The 26,365-nt window shown below is 34.7% G+C and overlaps 1 protein-coding gene across 1 annotated transcript in view; it reads left to right on the forward strand.

Moving 5' to 3' along the window:
- The window catches only part of LOC126814435 (adenomatous polyposis coli protein), a 93,229-nt gene that overhangs the window by 6,159 nt on the left and 60,705 nt on the right, over positions 1-26,365 (forward strand). The window contains exon 2 of the mRNA XM_050539536.2: positions 17,051-17,336. Coding sequence (XP_050395493.1) covers positions 17,093-17,336 — 244 coding nt within the window. The 5' untranslated portion in view covers positions 17,051-17,092. The remainder of the gene's footprint in view (positions 1-17,050; positions 17,337-26,365) is intronic.

Below are 26,365 nucleotides of genomic sequence, written 5' to 3' on the forward strand. Positions count from 1 at the left end.
AATAATGTGAAAAGTGACTCATGCAAAATTGCCCATTTCTCGGAAACTGCTCATATTTCGGCAAATTTCAACAAATAACATATACGACTCATTGATTTTGAATAAAATATCGAAATGTGACTCCTGCAAAATTGCCTATTTCTCGGCAACTGCTGATATTACAAACTAATTTTGACAAACATTCTCTTTGTATTGGTTATTGCTACAAGCTTATGGAAGTTCGGAAGAAATATTTTGAAATATGAAGTCGGTGGATGGGTTGTAAATACATGTAGCTTATTTTTACACCTTTTTTCGCCTTTTAATCGAAATTTCAATAATTTCCATTTATTACGTCTAGAGTTATGGCCCTTGTTGAACCTTGTGAACGCCCTAATGCCAAAAGTTATCATTCTATCTTTCTGAAATTTATATGCAATATTCAAATTAGGGAAACGAAGAAGCCTATTGATTTCAGCAATTTCTGTTTATTACGTCTAGAGTTATGGCCCTTGTTTCACTTTATTGAACCTTATGAACGCTCTAACACCAAAAGTTTAAACCCAATCTTTGTGAAATTTATATGCATGATTTAAATTAGTGAAACGAAGAAGTCTATTTAATTTCAATAATTTCTGTTCAATACGTCTAAAGTTATGGCCCTTGTGTCACTTTATTGAACCTTGTGAACACTCTAATGACAAAAGTTATCAACTGATCTGTATGAAATTTATATGCATCATTTAAATCAGTAAAACAAGCTTATTGAATTTCAGTGATTTCCGTTAATTACATCTAGAGTTATGGCCCTTGCTTCACTTTGTTGAATCTTGTGAACGCTGTAATGACAACAGTTATCATCCAATCTGTTTGAAATTGATATGCATCATTTAAATTAGTGAAATGAAGAAGCCATTGAATTTCAGCAATTTCCGTTAATTTCTCCTGGAGTTATGGCCCTTGTTTCACTTTGTTGCACCTTGTGAACGCTCTAACGACAAAAGCTATCAGCCGATCTGTATGAAATTTATATGCATTAGTAAAACAAAGAATCCTATTGAATTTCAGCAATTTCCGTTAATTACATTGTACATCTAGAGTTATGGCCCTTGTTTCACTTTGTTGAATCTTGTGAACACTCTAATGACAACAGTTATCATCCGATCTGTTTGAATTTGATATGCATCATTTAAATTAGTGAAACGAAGAAGCCTATTGAATTTCAAAAGTTATTATCCGTTCTGTATGAAATTTATATGTATCATTTCAATTAGTAAAACGAACAAGCCTATTGCGTTTCAGCAAATTTCAGTTAATTACATCTAGAGTTATGGCCCTTGTTTAACTTTGTTGAATCTTGTGAACACTTGAACGACAAAAGTTATCACCTAATCTGTATGAAATTCATATGCATCATTTAAATTAGTGAAGTGAAGAAGCCTATTGAATGTCAGCAATTTCCATCAATTACGTCTACAGTTATGGCCCTTGATTTACTTTGTTGAACTTTGTGAATGTTTGAACAACAAAAGTTATCATCTGATCTGTATGAAATTTATATGCATTATTTGAATTAGTAAAACAAAAAAGCCTTGTGAACCCTCAAACGACGAAAATTATAATGTCATCCGTATGAAATTGTCTATTAAATTCCCCTAATTACCTACAAAAGAATAAATATGTGACAACCCTATGTGACAATCGCTCGGGCGATTTAGCTGCTGTGGGCGTATGATTTGTTGCCTGGCAACCTATCTTTACTGTAAGTATGAGCTTATGTATGACTTGAAAGGAACTTTCGAATCCCGTTGCAAGTTCTATTTATGTCTTATTTCTATTTGTAAGACCGATAACCAAAATACCTTTATAGTTTGCAATTTAAAAGTCTATCTTTGCCGTGATTCAAGAGTAATTCTTAACTATACACTCTTTATACAGTAAATATGCAAAACAATTTGAACACAGCATAAATATCTAAACTGTGTAATACATGTATAGTCCTATGCATAAGTGTCCTTTAAAATGTACTAGACATGCGGCTTTACATGACTGGTTGGAAATATAACCGCATGTATTTCGTGCAGAATATGTGAACATGTGTGTTCTCACTATACAACGTGGCCTAACGCGTCCGTATTATTAACAAAAATATTCATCATTCATAACATTGTGGCAGTATATCGTTTTAACATTGATTGTTTATGACAAATAAATACCGTTAATTATGCATGTAAAATTACACCAAGGCCTATTCTGTCACACGATTGCTACACCGAGTTATTAATCATGGCGTTATCGTGGCAATTTTCAACAAAAAAAACGACACGATAATAGTGTTTCATCAAACCTTCGAGACGTTTGTACTGTATATGGCAAATGGAGACTAAGTAACGACAAATACATTCTGCAAATGGGCCCTCTCTCAATCAAGTTGCATGAAAAACATGGCTTCTAAAAGTAGATTTTTATACGCCCACATTGAAATGTTGTTGTATATTGTCGTCGCCCCCGTCCGTCCGTCCGTCAGCATCCACATATGCTCATGGACGCTTTAGAGACTTAAGTTAATATCCGATTGACATTAAATTTATACACAGTGTTTAAGGTCATGAGACGAAGAAACCTATTGATTTTCAGCGATTTCCGATAATTACTGCCAGAGTTATGGCCCTTGATCACTTGTGACGCTCTAGAGGCTAAAGTGTTTAAGGTCATGAGACGAAGAAGTCTATTCATTTTCAGCAATTATCGATAATTACTGCCAGAGTTATAGCCCTTGATCACTTTAAAAAATCTTGTGGACGCTCTAGAGGCTAAAGTTACATGTAATATCGATTGACTTTAAATTGATACAAAGTGTTTGAGGTCATGAGACGAAGAACCATATTGATTTTCAACGATTTCCGATAATTACTGCCAAAGTTGTGGCCCTAGTTCACTTTGAAAAATCATGTGACCCTCTAGAAGCTAAAGTTATCATCCGATTGACTTCAGAGTTTAAGGTCTTGAGACGAACAAGAAAATTGATTTTCAATGAATTTTTATGACTTGAACAGCTAAATCCATGATGTTAAAAGTTTTGTATACTAAGCGTTAGCATGGGGCAAAACTTTATAAAAACCAAACAAATTCTAATGGCTTTCTGATAATTACTTAAAGATACATTATGTAAGATTTAGATAAAGAACTAGCCATTGTTGCTATAATAGTTCAAAAGTAGATGATGTAAAATGAATAATTTGAAAATTTCATTCAAATTACTCTATTGCAAGCGAAGATATTAGCCTTTGAAGGTTTGACAGATGTGTGCAATAATTTCAACCACCGTACTGGTTGATCGAAGCTAAGTCTCGGTCTTTCATATTCGATTAAATCAAAGTATCGCTGAACCATTCTAATCTATTTAATATCGGAGAAATCTGATGCCATGGAGAGTTGATTAAGGCCTGGATCAGTTAATTAATGTCTAATTAATACTTTAGAAAACATTTCAGGCCTAAAGAAAGACCTGCAATAGGCAGATTTAGCTCTTGCATAATGCATGTTTAATGAGTTGTTACTCTTAATCAGATTTTAATGTATTATAAATTTTTCATTACCCAAAAAAGTAAAAATATGTGACAACTCTTGTTGACTGCCCGGACGATTTAGCTGCTGTGGGCGTATGTTTCGTTGCCTGGCAACCTATCTTTTTTATATCTTTGGGTATTTCCTCGCAAACACAATGTTTTGAGAGGGATTTGTAGCAAATTTTTGATAGTTTAATTAGTTTGATTACGTTTTTAGTCCAAATATATCATCAAATCACCCAGTTTGTATGCAGGAAGGCATCTTTAAATCTACAAATTGTTCTCTTTTCTATGATAAAAAAGATAAAGAAAGGTTAATACTGGTTCTAAACCTACTCTGTGTGTACCAGTAAATCTAGTGTTACATGCACGTTCATGTAGCATCAGGAGCATTCTCATCTATGCCACATTGATTGAAGTTAACTGGCATTTTTTCACTAATACACTTGAAGAGAAGCTATATTAATCTCTGGGAAAAGTTCAGAATAATAAAAGTTGTGGGGAATTGTAGTGTTACTAGGCCCTGTTTCACAAAAACTTAAATTAAAATCACTAAAATAGATTTTAACTAAAATACTTTACATATGATGTATCTATTTAATCTACATGTAGTATTATAGGAGGGGTTTCGATTCCCCGGTTGTACGTGACAGGGAGTAGGGTCACCTGTACAATCTCGTGGGTTTCCTCCGGTTTCCTGCCACTACTAAAGACCCCCAAGCGAATTATTCAAATAAAATTGAACCATGTGTTAGTCCCGAAATGACCTAGTTTGTGTCTAGTGGACGTTAAACCCTCTCTCTCTCTATCTCTCTCTCTCTTACATTTTAAACAATTGTAGGCCGACAGAGATATTTTTTTATAGAGATTAGGTATGAAGTGAGTTTAGATTTTTTTTTTAGTTTTTTTTTGGGGGGTCTATTAATTATTTGAAAATAGTATGATTTATGGTAATATATAAAATAGTAACAAAGACTTTTGTTTACTGGGGTTTTGAGGGTTTTTTTTGTTCTTGGGGTTTTAATTTGGGCATCATCTAATTACTTATATTTTGCCTTACAATAAAATGAACGGGTGGGCTGCAGCTATATTTCCCATGCAATGAAAAGAAATTGAATGAAAATTATTTTGTGAATGATAGTATGTTTAAATTATATAACCCGGGCCATTGTCAATATTATCATTATTCCAAATATATCTATATGTCGCAATAGATCTCGCAATGTAGCTCTAATAAATGTTTGTTAATGTCGTGATTTTAAGTTAGGAGAGGGTGAAAGCTGTCCTAAGTTACAATTGATTTTAGTTAAAAATGTCCCTATTAAATAGTTTTGTGAAACACCACTATTTTAAGTTAAGATACAATTTTAACTTACAATATTATTTTAGAGGATTTTATCTAAAATGCTTAAAATCGTTTTGTGAAAGGCATCTATCTTAAGTTACATGTAGAATGGAATTTTAGTTTAAGATGATTTTAAGGAGATTTAAGTTTTTGTAAAACAGGACCCGGATACTTAACTTGTATGATGTAATATTTAGTGTTCATAAACTATAATGAATATAATATAAACTAGCTGCAATCTCTATTTGAAAAATCATTAATACTATTCATTGGATGCCTTGAGTTCTTTCATAATAAATGCATTTTACGCAACATGCAATGAATATTGAATTGTTTTGTCAGCAATCAATCAATAATATGTGGTGAAGATAAGATCATATTGGTAAACTGTAGCACAATTTTTAATGTTTCACATGCATGCAGTGTGCTCATGTAAAAGCTTTTGATTTTGAGAGAGCAATAGTCCCGTCATTTAAATTTTGGTGCCCAAATAAATTACTGGTACTCCTAATGTATTAGTTTAAAAAATTTGGGGCACTTAAAGGACAATATTGGCGTCCATCATCAAATATGTGATAGAACTTGTAAAACACGTTCCAAATATAATTTTAACACAGAGATCATTGCTACGATAGATGCGTAATCAAGGTTTCAACAAACGGAAGTGATGAACGCAAAAGTTGTTATATGAGACCGTGAGAGGGTATCTGACAATTCAAACAGAAATTGACTGTCACAAGCCTATAATCGGATGGCCGAGATATAAATGGATTTGAACACCCAAGAGATTTAAAAATTTAACGATAAAATCAATAATCGAGACTTGGCCTATTGCAGGTCTTTTTTCGGGCTGCAAATTTGATTTAGGGTGTTGAGTAGTCTAAGATACGACCTAACTTTTCAACACCAATGTTATTGAGATTTTGTACACTTGTTCCTTGTGTAAAATAACCCAGAGGACAAATAACAGTCCGACCGTTTGTTGTGTAATAATGGAGGTACAAGTCGAAAGAAAGAAAACTATTTATAGCAAACTAGAAGGTTTCCCGGACCTAGATCATTTCTTGAATAAATTATGACGTTGTACACACCGTTAACATCATCCGCTGTAAACTATCATGGCCGTGTCTAGCAGCAGTTTCACACTGGAATTCCCACTAAGACACGATTATCCAGGTCTACCATCTTTCGCGACTGAAACATGGCTGAATTTCATTTTTTGATGGTCGAAGACTACCATTTCTGAATGTATAAAATGGTTTTTAGATCGGCGTAGTAGTGCACTGAAGTGAATATTTACTTTTTACGTCCGTATTGTTGTATTCTAGAACTTGTTGTGGACTTATTCAAAGAATTACTGAAAATCACAAAATCTTGTTTGAAGGTAAATAATGAACAAAGATTTTAAAAAACTTTGAGATATTCTACAACATTCTGGTGTCGAAATGTCGCTTATAACCTCTACTTTCGATCTACTGGTGGGATTATCGATAAATCTTTTTAGCTTGTACTAATAGAATTTCCAAGAACACTCATCGTTTTTTGGTGTTTCCATGGATACCAGACAAACCACAGCCTATAGCCAAAAATTGACCAGTGCTTTTTTATACGCCCACATTGAATTGTTGTCCTATATTGTCGTCGCCCCCGTCCATTGGCCCAGCGTCCACAATTGCTTGTGGACGCTGTAGAGGCTAAAGTTAATATCCGATTGACTTTAAATTTATACACAGTGTTTATGGTGATGAGACGAAAAAGCCTATTCATTTTTAGCGATTTCCGATAATTACTACCAGAGTTATGGCCCTTGATCACGTCAAAAAATCTTGACGCTCTAGAGGCCAAAGTTAATATCCGATTGAGTTTAAATTTATACACAGTGTTTAAGGTCATGAGTTGAAGAATCATATTGATTTTCAACAATTTCCAATAATTTCTGCCAATAATTTTTATGATTTGAACAGCTAAATTCATGATGTTAAAAGTTTTGTATACTAAACGTTAGCATGATGCAGAACTTTATAAAAACCAAACAAATTCTAATGGTTTTCTGATAATTACTTAATGAGTTGTTACTCTTTATCAGATTTTAATGTATTATAAATGTTTCATTACCGAAAAAAGTAAAAATATGCGACAACTCTTGTTGACTGCCCGGACGATTTGGCTGCTGTGGGCATATGTTTCGTTGTCTGGCAACCTATCTTTTGGATTTGCAATAAGCATTGTTCATGCCAAATTTGATGAAAATATACACAGCAAAAAAAGTTAAAGACCCCCCCCTGATTTTTCACAGAGGGGTGAGTGAACTTCGTGGAAGTATGGTATGAAACTGAGAAAAAAAAGATAAGCATAAAAAATTTTAATTAAAAGAACAATCATTTGGTCATTTGGAAGTGAAGTTTTGTAACGGTATGAGCTCTAAAAGTGCATGAAAACAAAGAATGAAATTGAAATGGAATTTCATCCAAAAGACATGGGTGTTTAAGTATCGTCAGTTCAAGGTATTGGTGTGTGCCACCCCGGTAAAAGCAGCTTAAATAAATTGGATCAGTGTCCCAGGAATCACAAAACATCAGTAACATGTGCTGCCACCACATGCCTGAATAACTGCAGCCACTCATCTTGGCATACCCCTAACCAGGTTCCTGAATTGTTCCATCGGTATCCGCTGCCACTCCTTATGAAGAGCTGCCTCCAGTTCTCTTAGGTTTTGTGGAGGAGGATTCGTTCTTTGTACCCGACAGCCCATGATGTCCTAAACATGCTCGATTGGGTTCATTTGGCAGATGTTGGTTTACAGCACGTGAATGATGAGGTCGTGTATTGTCGTCCATGAACAAGGGTCTTGTGGCAAGTCTGTGGTCATCGAAATGATCAATAAATACAGGATCCAGAACCTCCTGAATGTAGTGAGTGCCTGTGAGTGAACCTTGTATAGTCACCAAATTCAGTCTACAGTCGTAGGAGAAGACTCCCCAAACCATTACGGATCCCCCGCCAAATGGTACTCTTGGCGAAATGTTCCTGGGGGGAAAACACGTATTCCTAGTCCTCCATACGCAGGCTCTCCCATCAACAACATGCAGGAGGAAACGACTTTCGTTGTTCCAGTGTATTCTCCTCTATGATCTTAGGTTCCACCTTTGCCTATGCTCACACCATAACCTACGCTGACGCTTGTGGTGATTTGTGAGCTGTGGACACCTAATGACCCTTCTGGCTCTTAATCTAGCAATTTTGAGGTGGTTTCTCACAGTCTGGTTGCTGAAGCGGCGATGAGGTAACCAGGCCTGTTTCAGAAGGGTAACAGAGCTCTATCCTCCTGGGGCGTGGTAGCTTTTGGTCTTCCAGAATGGGGAAGGTCCTTTACATCATTTGTTTGCGAATGCTTCCTCACCAGACGGTTTATTACTGTGTAGTGAAACTGAGTTCTTCTTGCAATTTCCTTGTATGAAAGTCCTGCTCGATGAAGTCCAATGATCTGCCATCACAATGCATCGGAAATTCTCCTTCGTCAGTTCGTGCCATTGTCAATCAGAAGTGCAAGAAAGTGATAATGAAGTCAATACCGATCCTTAAATACCTGATGCTTGTAGTTGTTTGAAACTTTGGTGTGTGTGCAACACATGGGTGGCGGTATTCACGTGCATGTGGCTGCGTTCGTGAGAGACATTTTCCAATAAGTAACACCTTATTGGGGGTGCATAACTTTTTTTATTGCTGTGTATAAATGCAGGCATAACTGAGAAAATTCGACTTTTGTTATCATCAATACCCTTTATTATCGTGCTTTTGGGCGAAGTTTGGAACAATTACATAGATGGTAAATAAAATTGGTATTTTTTGGGTGATTAATATGTACATGTAGTTTATCACCCCAAATAACAAAAAATGTGATATCTTATCAACAAAAATTACAGTGCTAGCTTTAAAATGTGCATTTTAGACTGCTCAACGTCCTTAAATTAATATTTAAACATTTATTAGCATGGCAAACCCATAATCAACTCCTTAGGTCATCGATGGCTCTGACTTTAAGTAGTTTAGAACACCGCAGCCATGTAAGAGTTGAACAAAAAAAATAGATGATCAAGACTTAGTCATACCGTTGCTACCATAATGAACAATTTACGCAAGGATTTTGTCGAAATGTCAAACACTCCAAACTTAGTACAGAATAAAGTAATTTGACAAAGTAAATTTTCAATATATTTATTTTTCATTATCTATTTTTGAACTATTTACATGATGCATCATTACAGGAGTCAAGTCACTAACTCAATATTATCCACAGTCTTCGACATTGCAAACACAATTTATTGGTCAATTTAAATCAACATTGATGTTGTTATCTTATCGTGAAAAGATGGGCTTCTGATATCTAATATTTTAGACAAAATGAAAATTTTAAAATTGGCACATGTATAGAGTACCAGAATGCTTTTGAGCGCCATTTGTAATGAAGCAACTAGATGAACGGGGCTAACAACACCTCACAGGAGAATACTACCGGTGTAGACTGGAACAACCAGATGCCAAAGTCTGCCATTCAATTTGTAACTGATTAGAAATGTAACGAATTAGACATTACAGTAGAAACAGAAACGATTGAATGCAACTTAGTTTATATACATTCATAATACATTAATATAGGTGTTGCGACCCATTTGTGTCCATTTCTAGGTGCCAAAGAATAGTTCATGAGATCAGGAATTATTTAAAAATCTAATTATAGATATAAACTGACTTAAAATGGCTAGAATTCTATATGTCCATTTGTTTTGCCAATCTACTGCCATTGAAATTCTACATCTATATTTAAAACGAAAGTGTTGAGATATAAGTGATTTTGTGTTCCACACTGTCAACTTAATAACTAAAACAAAAATTAATCAACAAGTCCAATTCCACTCTTTTGAAACTTTATTAAACTAAAGTTTAAACATAAAGAGTCTGAACTAACTCTAATCAAAGAGGTTTAACTTATTTAAATTGACGAAACAATTTTGAAATGAATTATTATCTACTGTATCTAATTATCTCGGGTTATAAAAATTCATTTGTGTTCTTCATAATATGAATATTAAAACATTGTAGTATGGTACTAGAATAGAAATATGAAAAGCTTTTAGTTCAATAGTTGAGTTATTGTTATAACCTGTTGAAGGATCTATTCTTCATCCACCACTGTTCATCATGATTAGTCCATATTGATTAGCACACCTTTGGAAAGATGATATTTTGAGATTATCCCCATACTTGGCTTTTGTAGTACATGTAAGTGTGAGATGGAAAAAGGGAAGTAAGTTGAAACAGTCAGTTTTTTATTCAGACATTATCAACTTTATTATTGTTACACATTTGTTTACCTGGACTATTATTATCTATATTGTTGAATGTTTGTATCGGTGTCAAAGGATGGGTAAAAGCTGTATTTTACTCTAGTGTAATGTGCATTGAACAGTTAAATTCCAAAAAGAAGACAATAGTAGAGGTATATGTAATGTGTAGTAAGTCTTTGTTTTATAATATCTTATTACTTAATTAATAGATAAAGGAGTACATGTATTTTAGAAAACTCATTGTCATTTCATGTGGGTCTATTATAATACATGTACAATCTTGAGTTTACACACTGTATTTGCAGTATTCATGACTTCATGTAGATGCACCTCATTGTCTTCTAACTTTGTGAGTTTCATTCTGTTAAAGACTGCCTTGTTTTGATATGCATGTACACTTCTAATATGTGTTGGTATATTTTCTAATACATTGTACCTGCAACCTGCTTCTGAAGAAGGCCAGCACTCATATTCTTTGTATGCCGGAAGTCTGGGTTTACATTAAATTTTAATCATACATGTACCAGTATCCCATAATCTTGCTGAATAACTCTTTTTTTTTATTGGTACATGTAACATATCTTGGTTATTTTATAGAAATGCAACTGGTGAATATGTTGCAGTTATCACATTAAATTCTTACTTTAGTTCCTAGATTACCTTTGACAAGCAGTTATGTTTCTTGACAGGTCACTTTGCATTCATCTACTGTAATGTACAAAATGATTACAAAGAAAATCGAAACTTTTGCGAATTAAATAAAATGCAATATTCTCTGATCCTAAAGATACTTTTCTCATCCGTTGATTTGTTTGCGGTTGCCTAGTAACAGCTAAATCCTCTTTATCCTTTATTGTAAATGTCAATTTATTCTGACAGAAATAGCGATAGAGTTAAAACATTTCATAGTCCAATATTTTACACCTCGTTCACACTCATTAATTAAAGGATATTTCTGTGCTGGTTTATATGGGAAATTTTGGATATCGTGATATTTTAAAAGTTGTATCCCAATATGGCTATAGTATATACCATGATATTTTAAGTTATTTATTGACAGTGCATACATGAACATGTAATTATAAGACAAAGGCAAACTCATCTACATTGATTTTGTTGTTGCTTGGCTTTTCAGGACCTTATTAGCAATGAATTCAAAACGATTGCTGGTATTTTTTTGTTGACTAGAGTGTTGAATATGGAAGGCAAACTTTTTTTCTTCTTCTCCATTTTATTGTCAAACAAAAGGTTCAAAAGCTTATCATAACAATGGTGGCATGATTGTGAGAGAAGCAGCCCCAAAGCATTTACCCCCTCCAAGTTCCAAAAAGTATTATTGACCGTTGACTATAATGAATGATTCATATTATTTTGAAATAGTCCTAGAAATAAATGGATTATTAATCTATAGAACACAATATAAAGCCAGCAGCAAATGAGTACCCGTATATGGGAAATAATTGGAGTTTATTAATATGGTAATAACAACTACGAGACCTAGCCTTCTGGTCTAAAACCACTTTCTAACAAAACCCAATATCTCCGTCTTAGTCAATCATTAATGAAGGTTAGTGGAGATGTCATGGTCTAACTACAGTTGTATGACCTATGTCTTACAGTGTACATCAAGTTGTCCAGAAGGCAGTGAGTCATACCCATCATGTACATGTACATCATTGTGGTCAGAACAATTTCCGATACAAGCATTGACCATTTACTAAGCCAGATGACTTGCTGATTACCTCAGTTATCTATTACACTCACGTACAATGTCATTAGCATAGTTTGGAATAAATGCCATTAACGGAAAAGTATTCCATTGGGTGTATAGTTTTATGATTTCTGTAAATATGTATATCAATCAAATTAACTAAAATTTTATATCTTTTCATTTCATCTTGACACAACATATACTGAGCGCCATGGAAAACGCTTCACTTTTTTTTCCCAAATATTTTATTACTAGGTGGTTTTGTATGTATAATATTATGCAATACCATGAACTATTGTTTCACACAATGCTCCCAAACGCAAAAAATATCGGCCTGTGAGCACAAAATAAAATTGCACGAGATGCACATGAAAACCCCAATATTCACGTGCAGCATTGTGTGTGAGCCCGTTAAAAGCATGTTTTCAACTTAAAGGACAATATTGGTGCCAGTCATTATCACATATCTGTTGGGCTGGTTAAACACATTCCAAATATAATTTTAACACAGAGATATCATTGCTCAATAGCTGAGTAATACAGGTTTCCCGAATCGGAAGTGACGAACGCCAAAGGAAAACACGAGCCATCTCTCTATATAACTGACTGATGTGACGAGTGATGACGGATATACGGGCGAATTTCTGCTCACTAATAATTCCCTCAAAAACCGAAAGTTGTTGTGTGAGACCGTGAGAGGATATCTGACAATTCATGAAAAGAATTGACTGCCACTAGATAAGTGAACACGAAAGAAAAACATAAAAAGTCCGTGCATTACCATGTTTTTATAAGGTAAAGAATGAATATAAACAAGGGAATGTACGGACTATTTCTATTTTTCTTGTGTTCTCTTATCTAATGACATAGAATTACTTTATTGAATTGTCAGGTATCCTCTTACAGTCCCATATAACAACTTTTGGTCTTCGAAGGAATTATTAGTGAGCAGAAATTCGGCCGTGTGTCTGTTATAACTCGTCACATCAGTCAGTTATATAGAGAGATGACTCGTGTTTTCCTTTGGCGTTTGTCACTTCTGATTCAGGAAACCTGTATTACTCAGCTATCGTAGCAATGATCTACGAACATGTATATTCATTTTCAATGAATTTTGATAACTGAACAGCTAAATCCATGATATTAAATGTTTTGTATACTAAACGTTAGCATGATAACCAAACAAATTATAATGATTTTCTGATAATTACTTAATGAGTTGTTACTCTTAATCAGATTTTAGTGTATTATATAGAGAATCTCCTACCAGTCTTTTTTGATATCAAAAAATATCAACACAAGTTGATAAAGTAACAAAAAACGAGGCTCTGCCGAGTTTCTTTTACTTTATCAACGAGTGTTGATATTTTTTTATATCAAAAAAGACGAGTAGGAGATTTTATTTATCACCCAATCCCTTCTTACATGCACAAATAGATAAATATAATTCTTTGCTGTAGATTTCACTTTTACTGAACATTACGGCGTAGTGATACATCATTTTTTGACAGCAATTCAACCATTGCAAAGTCCTTTATATTGACCCAGTGTTTCCATCAAGATCAATTGAATAACAATAGTTCATTTTTGATTAAAAAAAAAAGTTATTTTTAATAAGAAATGAACTGTTTTTGAAAATAAAAAAAAGTAGTTACTTTTCAACTGACCAATCAAATTCATGTAAAGCGATATCTCCTAAGGAGATATCGCAGTAGATTATGAAATATATCGTACAAGTGATATCTACTGTAGAATGTATTATTGGGTGATAAAAATGATTCATTACCGAAAAAAGTAAAAATATGCGACCACTCTTGTTGACTGCCCGGAGATTTAGCTGCTGTGGGCGTATGTTTTGTTGCCTGGGAACCTATCTTTGATAGTCTTAGAAAGGCATAAATTTGTACGAAAATGTATCATTTCTGAATTGGTAATCAACTGCTCTACAAAAATCCTGGAAAAGCACTTGTGTTTGAAACCATATTACAAAAAACATTCAACAAACAGTAGATAATACAATAAGATGAAATGTTGATTTTGATTATTGAATGACATACATTTGTAACAGGCAATGAATTATTTCCAAGATCATGCTTACATAACACACAGAAAACATAGAAACCAGTTAAATTACTCATTGATTTCTGTTAAAGTTGTAATAAATAAAAAAGAGAGCAATCTGCAGCTAATAGTAAATGAAGTTTCTTGAAATTAACTGTTGCTTGTGAAAGTATTCAAATACTTCATCCATGGATTAAACAAAATCCCAAGCGGATAAATGTAATGCTCATTGCCTTCCTACCTAACGGAAAGTGTTGACTGATGACATTAGGTTTGAGTATGACAAGCTGCTACGATATTTTCTGTAATGACAGACGCACTTTGTGTCAAGTTGTACAGCATGAAACTCAGTCTTTTCCGGCTATCTCGTTCACCAAATCTCATTATAAGAAATAAACTCCAGTTGAGTTGCTTAAATGGCCTTTTTGTTTGATGACTCATAACAGAGCGTATTTGGTTTACTATAAGGATTACTTCCCTTGTACAAAAATCTTCCAGTTATGGCTAATAAAGCTGAAAAGTCCTATTTTGTTGAAAATGGAAAGCTTCTAATATAATTTATAAGTAATTTTAGGATTTACAATTTATATTTTTTCCAAATCATCTGTCAAGAAAAATAAAACTAATATCTAACTTGAAAGCTCTTAAGTGAAAGTGAAAATTATTTGACATTTCTTAAAACAAAAAACCCCAGAACATTCCATCTTGGGTGATAATTCTTCTATCTAAAAAAAAAAATACTTCTTAATTTCTTTTTGCACAATGGGGGCGTTGGATGGCTGAATGGTTAGCGTGCGCGTGCTGTATCATAAAGTCTGTCATTGAGTCGACTGGTATGGTTTTGAATCCCCGGTTGTACATGACAAGGAGTAGGGTCCAAGCCTTGAAATAACTGCTAAGGTGTCAGGCTGAACTGATTTTCGGCCGGACATTTCAGATTTTCAGCCTGACAAATACTTTATAAAGTATATTAAACCAAAAAACTGTTGAAATTTACTATGTTTATATATATTATTATACATACATTTATTAATAAAATAAATTGATGACTCACATACAACCTGGAGTTTTAAGTTTTTATATGTATATGGAATACAACTTTATAGTTCATATAATAATGTCATTAATCTCTTTGGTGGGGCTGGGGACTAAATCCTAAAAACTCTGATTAAGATTCAAATTTAACTAAAGAATAGACATCTTGAGTTGTCGTAAATGGTTCAGAATCTGCCAAGTCATTTTTGATCCACTTTTCTACGGTTCGTGTTTGTAATTTTCGAACTGGTGACGGCGACGGCCCCCGTTTAGAAGTGTCTTTATGAGAGACATAAGATTAAGACACAGTACCAGTCTTTGAATTTTCTGGAACGGTCCCACTAGCCGGGATATCCGTTTCCGAGGGTTGGGAAAAGTAAGAAGTTATTTTATTCGACATGTTTTCACGGCTCTTCTATTTACATTCACATTGGAAGTGTCCAACAAAGTGAGATATTTTCGTATAAAAAGTCTGTCCCTAATTACATCCATACTCAACTTGGACATTTTCTTGTAAACTAATTTTAAAATATTATTACTTTTATTACTAATAATTTATATAATTACATGTCATGTTAGGTGTGATTTAGAGCTAATCATATACGAAAGTAACGCAAAGCTAGCTACGAGACTCGAATAACCAGTGTAAAAGAGCCGATTCTCAATATTATTCATTATTTTATCTTCACGCGGCCGAGAGAGATACATGTATAAATAGTAATATTTTTACTATGACTCGGGTCGTTGATATAACCAGCGTAAAAGAGTCGATTCTAAAAATTATTGAAGATTTTATCTGCATGCGGCCGAGATATAAATAGTAACATTTTCACTATGACTCGGGTCATTGATATTTTTGGTTCTGGACTTTCGAGTCTAATAATAAATAGCGATCGACTCGAATATTTTTGACTTAATGTTTTACAAAAACACGGTCGGACAATTATGTCCGGACGAAAGGCAATTTGGCCTGTCAAAAGGGGTCAATTCGCCCGGACATTGTCCGTGTCCGGACGCTTATTTCAGCGCTTGGTAGGGTCGCCTGTCCAATCACGTGGGTTTTCTCCGGGTCCTCTGGTTTCCTCCCACTGCTAAAGACCCCTACGCGCAAGCAAATTATGTAAATAACATTAAACCATATGTTAGTCCCGAAATGACCTAGTTTGTGTCGAGTGGACGTTAAACCCCATTTCTCTCTCTCTCTTTTTTCACAATGGCAATTTCAATTGGTTTGAGGGTGGGGTGATGGATGGAATTAAGACTTTTTAATATAAAATACTGGTCCATAATAGAATTCTTTGAATATTTGTTGAAGAGCTTTTTGGATCCACAAGAAGCTATCACTAGGGACCGGGTATCATTCAGATTTGATGAAAAAAGGAAAGAAACTGAGCTTACCATCTATAATCTAATACACATATTCAGTTAATAGATTGCCATGCAGAAAGTGTTAAATACCATCAAGATTCATCAAATATCGCCCAGTTTGTGCTACCGTTTAGTTTAAGAAACACCATTTAGTTTTGACATCGGTCATCTAGTTTATGACCATTTTGTTTAGTTTTGATATTGGTCATCCAGTTTATGACCATTTAGTTTCATAAACTAGACAACCGATGTCAAACTAAATGGTAGCACAAACTGGGCGTTATTTGATGAATCTTGATGGTATTTAACACTTTCTGCATGGCAATCTATTAACTGAATATGTGTATTAGATTATAGATGGTAAGCTCAGTTTCTTTCCTTTTTTCATCAAATTTGAATGATAGTGGGTCCCTAGTGTATCTTGTGTGACTTCAATGCAATTTCAAAGAGTACCTGTTATGAAACCAGAAAAATACATGTACGCTAGATGACGTTTCAGTGTTTTTCACTTTTCATGGAAAATCATCACCCTATCTGTCATATACATGTATAGTTACTGTTGATGTTTGTTAATTCTGAATAAAATAAAATACAAAATCCATTTTAATCTCAAATTAATCTGTTTGGTTATTTTCAGAATGGTTACATGAAAGGGTGACGGTACATGTAACTGGCAGTGATGTCCCTTACTTCCTATGATGAACTTTTAAAACAAGTTGAGAGCTTGAAGTGTGAAAATTCCACTCTGCGCCAGGAATTACACGACAACTCAAGTCATTTGACCAAACTGGAAAATGAAGCGTCTAATATGAAGGATGTCCTGACACATGTACAGTATGATATGGAAGGAAATTATGAGTTCCACGAAGGAAATATATATTGTGATGAAAATAGTGCTGCTAGTCTCGAAACAAACTGCAATGGTGAGTAAAAGTTAAATATTTACACTGAATCTCAATACACTTTTTTGTTCTGTACTGTAACAAAATTAAATACATGAGTAGTTACCTAAGTGTCAAACATAACACTCCTCTATTAAAGCATTAATTTCAATACACTTTTCTATTTTGTAACACTACAGTAGTTACCCAGTAAATCAGTATCAAACAAATCACTCCTCCACACAACAAACTAATCATTAATGATTAATTAGATAGTAACTACATGTAATCAATGTTGTTGTTAAGAACGCGTTCACGATAGCGCCAGGCAGAAGGTGCTAAGGCTGCATTTTTAAATTTGGACCACATTTGGTACATATACTATTCAAAAAAAGTAGGGGATATTTGATTTTTAAGTGTTATTAAAGTCACCTAATGAAACTGACGAAGAAACAAATGACAAAATGAAATGAAGTTCACATTCATCGATTTATTCCAAATGATCGTTAGACTAAGTAAGGCACAGACTGACCATTATAAGGGTAAAATGATATCCGGGGTCAAACAGCAAAGTTACCACAGCATCACAACCAAGTCAGTAACGGGTAAATCCTCCTCTGTTTGCCAAACAAGCATTGATCCGATGTGGCATACTCCCAATGAGACGTCTAAGGTCATTTTGGTCCAGATTGTCCCATTCATGTTGCAACGCAGCAGCAAGTTCTTGGACATTGGCAGGACGTTGTTGACGTTGACGTAACCTCTGTCCAAGCATGTCCCAGACATGCTCGATGGGGGAGAGGTCGGGACTCAGTGCTGGCCAAGGTAATGTGGTGATGTTCTGTTGTTGGAGGTAACCTGTAACGATCCTGGCCCTGTGACATCTTGCGTTGTCATCCTGGAAGATGAAACGGCGGCCATGATGTCGTGCGAACGGCACAACATGGACTGCCAAGATGTTGTCCCGGTAGTACTGGCCTGTAACACGCCCTGCAACAACATGTAAAGCCGTTCTTCCAGCAACAGTGATGCCTCCCCACACCATAACAGAACCACCCCCAAATCGATCATGTCTGATGACGTTAACGTCTTGGAAGTGCTCGTTTCGACGACGCCACACCCTCCTACGTCTGTCCAAAAAATCAACAGTGAACCTTGACTCATCTGAAAACATCACATTGCTTCAGCGTCGATTATCTCAGTGTTGACGATCCCTACACCAACGACGTCTTGCCTGAATGTGATGATCTCTCAAACAAGGGATCACGCGAGGACGTCGGGCGCGAAGGTGACCCCTATGCAGTCGATTCCGAATCGTCTGGCCACTCACTCTCACACCAGTGTCTGTTTGAAGACGAGCGCTGATTTGACTTGCTGTGATGACACGATTTCTCAAGGCCAAGGTACGGATAAATCGATCCTGGGCTTGAGTTGTCACCCTTGGTCGACCTGAGCGTGGTCTGTCCTGTACAGATTGTGTATCACGGTATCTGGACCATAGCCTGCTTATGACAGACTGAGAAACATTCATCGTCCGCGCCACAACCGCCTGTGTTGTGCCGATCTGTAGCATGCCAAGGGCACGTAACCTTTCATTTTGGGTAAGCCGACGCATATCAAAATTTGTTTTCTGGTCACTAAAACAATTAAACTGATGTTTCCACCCTGGAATTCAATGCCACAATGACTGTAACATTCAAAGTCAGAGTCGTGCAAATCTTGGGTTGGACCCCCATGATGATCCCAAGCATCACCTGCATTCCATGCGGTAGTTATTGGTGCGTTTGGGCGTCACATGTAACTGGAAATGTTTCTTCTGTTAGGTTCTATAGTGACTTTTTTCGTAGTCATTTGCATATTTTAGTATTATGCCCCCAAAATCAAATATCCCCTACTTTTTTTGAATAGTATATGTGGGGGTGATACTGAACACATAAATATAAAACATCAGACTAATCCTCCAGTTCATGAGTGAGAAAATTGAAAAAAAAACAGATTCCATGAGGAAAAACGATTTTTTTCGTTTTCTTTATTTTTATGAAGATTGAGCATGCACTGCACCCCTCCATCTGTAGAGACAAAAGCCAAATTTTGACATAAAGTAGTAGGGGTCCTAATACAAAAGTATTAATTTCAGCTTGATTGCCCAAAGGAGTCCTGACTACCTGACTAGATAAAAACCACTATGAAGATTTCCACTTTTTCGATATGCTAAGTTCAATAGCTTGTAGTGCACTCTTTGCAGGGGTGGGTAGAAAATTGTCAAGCTAATTCTGATCATCTACCCTCCTATCAATAACCAAAAAAATATTTTTGGTACGCATGTAGAGAGAAATGAATATCCTGGTAAAAAAAAATGACTGTGTGTTTTCTAATGTATTAACTGGGGATCAAAACGCCATCTGCCAGGAGAATTTTTAGGGGGTTGGAAAATTGTCGAGCTAATTGTATTCATCTACCCTCCTATCAATATCAAAAGTACATTTTTATACGCCCACATTGAAATGTGGTTATATATTGTTGTCGCCCCTGTCCGTCTGGCGTCCACAATTGCTTGTAGACGCCCTATAGGCTAAAGTTAATATCCGATTGACTTTAAATTTATACAAAGTGTTTAGGGTCATGAGACGAAGAAGCCTATTGATTTTCAGAGATTTTCAATAATTACTGTCAGAGTTATGGCCCTTGATCACTTCAAAAAATCTTGTGGACGCTCTAGAGGTCAAAGTTAATATCCGATTAACTTTAAATTTATACACAGTGTTTAACGTCATGAGACAAAGAAGCCAATTGATTTTCAATGATTTTACATAATTACTGCCAGAGTTATGGCCCTTGATCATTTCAAAAAATATCCGATTAACTTTAAATTTATATACAGTGTTTAAAGTCATGAGACAAAGAAGCCTATTGATTTTCAACGATTTTAATTACTGCCAGAGTTATGGCCCTTGATCACTTCAAAAAATATTGTGGACGCTCTAGAGGCCAAAGTTAATATCCGATTGACTTTAAATTTATACACAGTGTATAAGGTCATGAGACGAAGAAGCCAATTGATTTTCAGCGATTACCGATAATTATTGCCAGAGTTATGGCCCTTGATCACTTTGAAAAATCTTGTGGACACTCTAGAGGCTAAAGTTAATATTTGATTGATTTCAAAATTATACACAGTGTTTAAGGTCATGAGACAAAGAAGCCTATTGATTTTCAGCGATTTCTGATCATTTTTACCAGAGTTATGGCCCTTAATCACTTTGAAAGTTTTTGTGGACGCTCTAGAGGCTAAAGTTAATATCCGATTGACTTTAAATTTATACACAGTGTTTAAAGTCTTGAGATGAACAAGTATATTGATTTTCAAAGAATCTTTATTACTTGAACAGCTAAATCCATGATGTTAAAAGTTTTGTATACTAAACGTTAGCATGGGGCAGAACTTTATAAAAACCAAACAAATTCTAATGGTTTTCTGATAATTACTTAATGAGTTGTTACTCTTAATCAGATTTTAATGTATTATAAATGTTTCATTACCAAAAAAAGTTAAAATATGTGACAACTCTTGTTGACTGCCCGGACGATATAGCTGCTGTGGGCGTATGTTTCGTTGATTGGCAGCCTATCTTTTTATACGCCCGCATTTTCATGTGGACGTATATTGTCGTTGCCCCTGTCCGTCCACAATTGATTGTGAACACTCTACAGGTCACAATTTTTATCCAATTTCAATGAAACTTGAAATATAGGTTTATCACCCTAAGATCTCGGTTCCTTTCGATATTAAGGCATGTATCGGACTGAATATATCACCATTACACACTAAGATCTTGGTTCCTTTTGATAATCGCGGATAACCAAACTTAACTTCATGGATTATGGCCCCTGATTGTTCAAAAAACAGCATTTTTAGCTTGCGAATTCTCTAGAGGTGACAATTTTTATACACCCACATTTTCATGTGGACGTATATTGCCGTCGCCCCTGTCCATCCGGACATCCACAATTGTTTGTCGACACTCTACAGGTCACAGTTCTTATCCGATTTTGACGAAACTTGGAATATAGGTTTATCTCCAAAAGATCTCGGTTGCTTTCGATATTGGCATGTATTGGACCGAAACTTCATGGATTATGGACCCTGATTGTACGAAAAATCACGTTTTTAGCTTGTGGACCCATATCACTATTTTTATCCGATTTTGTTTAAACCTGAAATGTAAGTTTATATTATAACCCAAAGATCTCGGTTCCTGTCCATATTCGCGCATATGGGATTGTAACTTCCTGAATTATGGCCCCTGATTATACAAAAAATCGCTATTTAAAAAAAATGTTCCAAATTGACCCTACTATAACATACATTAAACTCGCATCTTGTGTATTGGATGGCTTGTATTTTTAATTTGCACTTAAAATCTGTGGGTTGGTGGAGTTTTAATTACTATTATCAAAATGGTTGACTTTTCACGTTGATTATGAATTTACTTTTAAATGACCTATACCCCTCAAACATGTCTGTTTAGAGTAACTTTTTGCGTAGATTATTATAGTCTATATGGTATATGTAATCATTTTGGATGTACATTATACTGTTCTAATTTTATTGTGCCTCCAAAATGAGAAAACAACGGTTATTCCGCCTCTCGAATTGATGAGACTGGATATCAATCTCATAAGTGGGGCAGGTGTCATGTCAAGTGTCCCATAGCCATTTGTACCATGTGTACTGGTACATGTATTTGTATATAGGCCTCATTCATGTGGTTTTTTCCCTAAAAAAGAACCCAAAAAATTACTGATTTTATTTTTTGCAATGACCTAGTACCTCTTAGTGACTTGCGTTCCCAAAAATGTTTTTGCTCACACCAGTAGGGTGACCTCTGGTCTACCCGATCATAATAGGCAAACTGACCTGCAAAGAGTGAGAGAGCTCATTTAGTTTGGTATGTTAAAAAAAAAAGAATAAAAGGCACATTTTATAAAGCTCAATAAAATGGCCGATAGGGTAATGATCGCATCAAACAGATGTTTGTGTGAAAATCGACAATCTGATGCATTGTTCAAGACCAAAAACAAAACTATGGGTGTCCAGAGTTTTGTTTAAAGTAACAGTGAAGTTGGGGCAAAATTATATGCAAATTTGAACTTTTTTCGAATAAAATAACCATTTTCAGTTTCGTTGCCCTTTGAAATCACTTCAGCATGAAACTTCTAACCACCCGAGGCTCTCATACCATGATTTTGATTGCAAACTTCCAACCCCCCACCTTAGCACTTTTGGGGATTTTTGCCTTTTCCTCTCGCGGATTCATTCTTAATATTATCTGACACTGGTGTTCTCCTTCTTGTTTAAAATGACTAATCCTCTTTGATTTGGTTCAAAAATAAAACTGTCTATACATTTATCTCTGAATTTTATATGTTGATTTTTTCTTTGTGGAATGACTATCTGTCTTTGTAGAAAATCAATAAATAAAGCCAATCTGATTAAAACACAGATCCTATTTGGTTTCATTTTTATAGTTCAAAATTTTGTTTTACTTGTCTTTACTACACTTGGATCTGGAAGACTTGTTATTTAACTCATGTTCTGCTTGAAATGAGGGTCAGCCAATCAAATGGTCTATCGAATCGAGTGTTTGACCTTTTTTGCCCGGAACTGTGGGTAATCCACTAGTAACATCAATGCTGATTGGTTAATCAAATGTCTGACGTCATAGGTCAAAAGTCGGTCATTTGACCCCTGACGTGACCTATCGCTATAACTTGTCAGATCTTCATGTAGTGTAGGCCATCGAAAGTATAAAAAAAACGAAACGAAATATAGATCTATATTTTAATCAGATTGTAAATAAAGCCAGTGTTGAGATTTCACCATTTTGTTAACTACATTTAGTAAACAAGCCAACTTCCTCTTTATTTATGTCTTGATTTTTATCACTGTCCACGGGCGGGCAAAGAGCTTTCATTTGACTTTGAAATTTATACATGTTGATGAGACGAAGAAACCTAATGATTTCTGATGAGTACTCTCGGAGTTATGGGACTTGATCACTTTGAAACATCATGTGGATGCTCTTGGCTTTGGGCAAAAGTTATTATCTGATTAGAAATTAATTTACATTGTATATCAGTTGATGAGATAAAGAATCCTATTGCTTTCTGATAGCCCTTATTAATATTATTGGGGGAGGGGGAGATGGCCTAATGGGTAATGCATGCGCGTTGTATCATAAGGTCTGTCATTAAGTCAACTGGTGTGGTTTCAACTCCCTGTTTGTACGTGACAAGGAGTAGGGTTGCCTGTTCAACCTCATGGTTTTTCTCCAGGTCCTCCCATTGCAAGCGAATTATTGAAATAAAATTGAACCATATGTTAGTCCCGAAATGACCTAGTTTGGAAATGACCTTGTTTGTGTCGATGACCTTAACGTTAACCCCATTTCTCTCTCTCTCTCATTATTATTCAATCAAATAAAACATTAACCAATGAAAAGTGACCATTATGAATTCCACAATCCAATCCCATTGTTTGTATATAATATTGCAATGGTGTTTGGCTTTCTGATGGAATGGTACAAATAGTTTACATGTACATAAACCAGGGTATCCAGTGCATGAAGAAAAAGATGATTTTATGCAATGATGATTGGTGGAACATGATTAAATATCAACCAACATGTTAAAATAAAATAACCATCAAAATTTTAAAAAAAAATTTGAACTATATCAGGTGAAGTTCATAAGAAAATGAAACTTCTAACAAACTGTAACTGTTTTATAAAGTTATTCTGATGTTTTTTTTAATTTTCAATGTAAATGTGTTTAGTAACTGTGCATAATCATAAACATGTAAATGAAAAAGTTAGTTATTTCATATGTCATGAGAAAGCATGCAGGCATCTTAATAGGTAATCATGTACATTTATTTTTAGATTTCAAAACATAACTTCATTATACAATGTGTGGTACATGTATTTATTGTCAAATATGTATCTACTTTCTTTGTGTTCATTGACTATGAATTTAGGACAGTGAAGAGACTGTATATTTATTGTACATGTTCCGGGTAATGATAAAAGTTGATGTACCTGCAACCAGTACCAAGATTTATATTTTGTATTTATTCATACTTTATTTGATTCTGTGTTATTATTTTTTATGTTTAGTTTCCCTGGTTTAGTTGGTTAACAGGATAAATGATCTGACAGCCTAGACCAGCAATGTAGATAATTAACATTGGAATTTCAATCATTGGTTTCTGCTTGTGGTCATATTGATCATCTTGACTTTATTTCTTAGCATTTTGCTTCAGGGTTATTCACAAATTGTGTTTCACCCAGTATTATAGTTGTGGTATATGTTTTTCTTCATACTACAAAATGGCAGTCTTTAGTTACAAAATCTTGCTGTTAATATAATATATGTTTGTCCCAATATGAACTAGTTGCTCCATCTCACTCCCTCTCATTTTCCTCAAATTTAAAAATAATCATAACTAGATCTGCTACTGTCCCATGCAGATATGAAAGCTTTCATATTCTTCAGCACGTGAGTTTCAGAAAAATGGATCAAGCTGTTTAAAAACGGGACGGATGAGAAAATTAAATGAAAATGGCGGGAAAGAACTAACAAAAGGCAGGAAAATATCAAAAAAATTAAATGAGATAACTTTGAACGGAGCTAATATCTTTGAATCAGGTTGACCTCAGCTGTTCGAAAATTTAGGTTAAATTTTGTAAATTTTCAAAATTAAAGACATAAATTGACCTGTAAACAACATTGTCTGCACGTAAAAGGTCAAAGGCAAAATTCGAAATTTTGAAATTTTCAAACACCAAAAATTTGAACTAGTAGATCCCGGCTATTCTGAAATGTAATAATTTTAGAAATAGGAGACGCATTGAACATACTACGGCCTATTGTGTTTATTTTCGCGTCCGTTAAAGTGGATTTTTCACTGTTTTTCATATTCAATTCAAAATGGTGACCATCAGTTGACTTAAATCAAAATTCTGCTCTGAACGGTTTTTTACGTGTCTGTAAGTGAAATATCAAAAAAGCCCCTAGAGATATTTCACATTTCAAGATGGTGGCACTTCCGGATTAAGGTACAAACTTTATTTTTTGTGTACGAATCAGTAGTGTCGTAGCTAGTACAGAAAAAATAATTCCAGGTGATCTGAACTATATTTCGTCTATTTTTTTTTAAAACTTTGATCCTTAATTTCTCCAAGGGGAGATAAGTTAGAAAGTTTCCAATGACATCTTTCAAGTCGCATCGGTATGATCTACCTACATTCCAAATTTCATGAAAATCGTGCAACTATTAAAGAAGTTGTCAAATTGGTCTTAACTTCCGGAACGAAATCACAGCAACAAGTTAGACTATGGTATTAGTGTATCAGAAATTCGCTAGAAAGTTTAATATTATGGAACCAAAAGTTTCCACTATATATATTTAAATTGAATTTGATGATTATATAAATGTTTAAATATTAATACATGATGGTAACATATACCACAGCTTGTTATATTGGTTCACTATCAATTATTTATATCAAAATAATTACACATGCAAGATCTACAAAAACAATAGTTAAACAAAATTGAGATGCCCTTAGAGGAATGTGTTTTTATTGGAGAATATTGAAAGTTCCAAGTTCATACATACATACATAGCAGGTTATTGTTATATATTTCTGTAGAGGTTTTATTAATGTTAGCCATATTTATATTGGTATTGTTATGAGTAATGACCAGCTTTTATCACCTGCACATTGGTGAGACTATTGATTTTCACACAGCTCATAGTTTGGTTGGTACCACTGTGCCTTTATAATAGTACAATACATAGTCAGTCGCAGGCTACTATAGAACTTATAGCTGAGCTATTTCTGAGCTCTCTAGTTTATTGTTGATGGATGCTGTCAGGTCTCATGTTTCTGTTCAAATGAGTCTAATTGTGAAATATAATGTTACAAAGGTACTAAAATAACAGTTTTGTGTGATAGATATTGAAATATTATTTGTCAGAAATCATATTTTAGAGATTATTAAAACTT

This window comes from Patella vulgata, chromosome 3 (genome assembly GCF_932274485.2).
Source record: "Patella vulgata chromosome 3, xgPatVulg1.2, whole genome shotgun sequence".
In the NCBI taxonomy this organism is placed as follows: Eukaryota; Metazoa; Mollusca; class Gastropoda; family Patellidae; genus Patella; species Patella vulgata.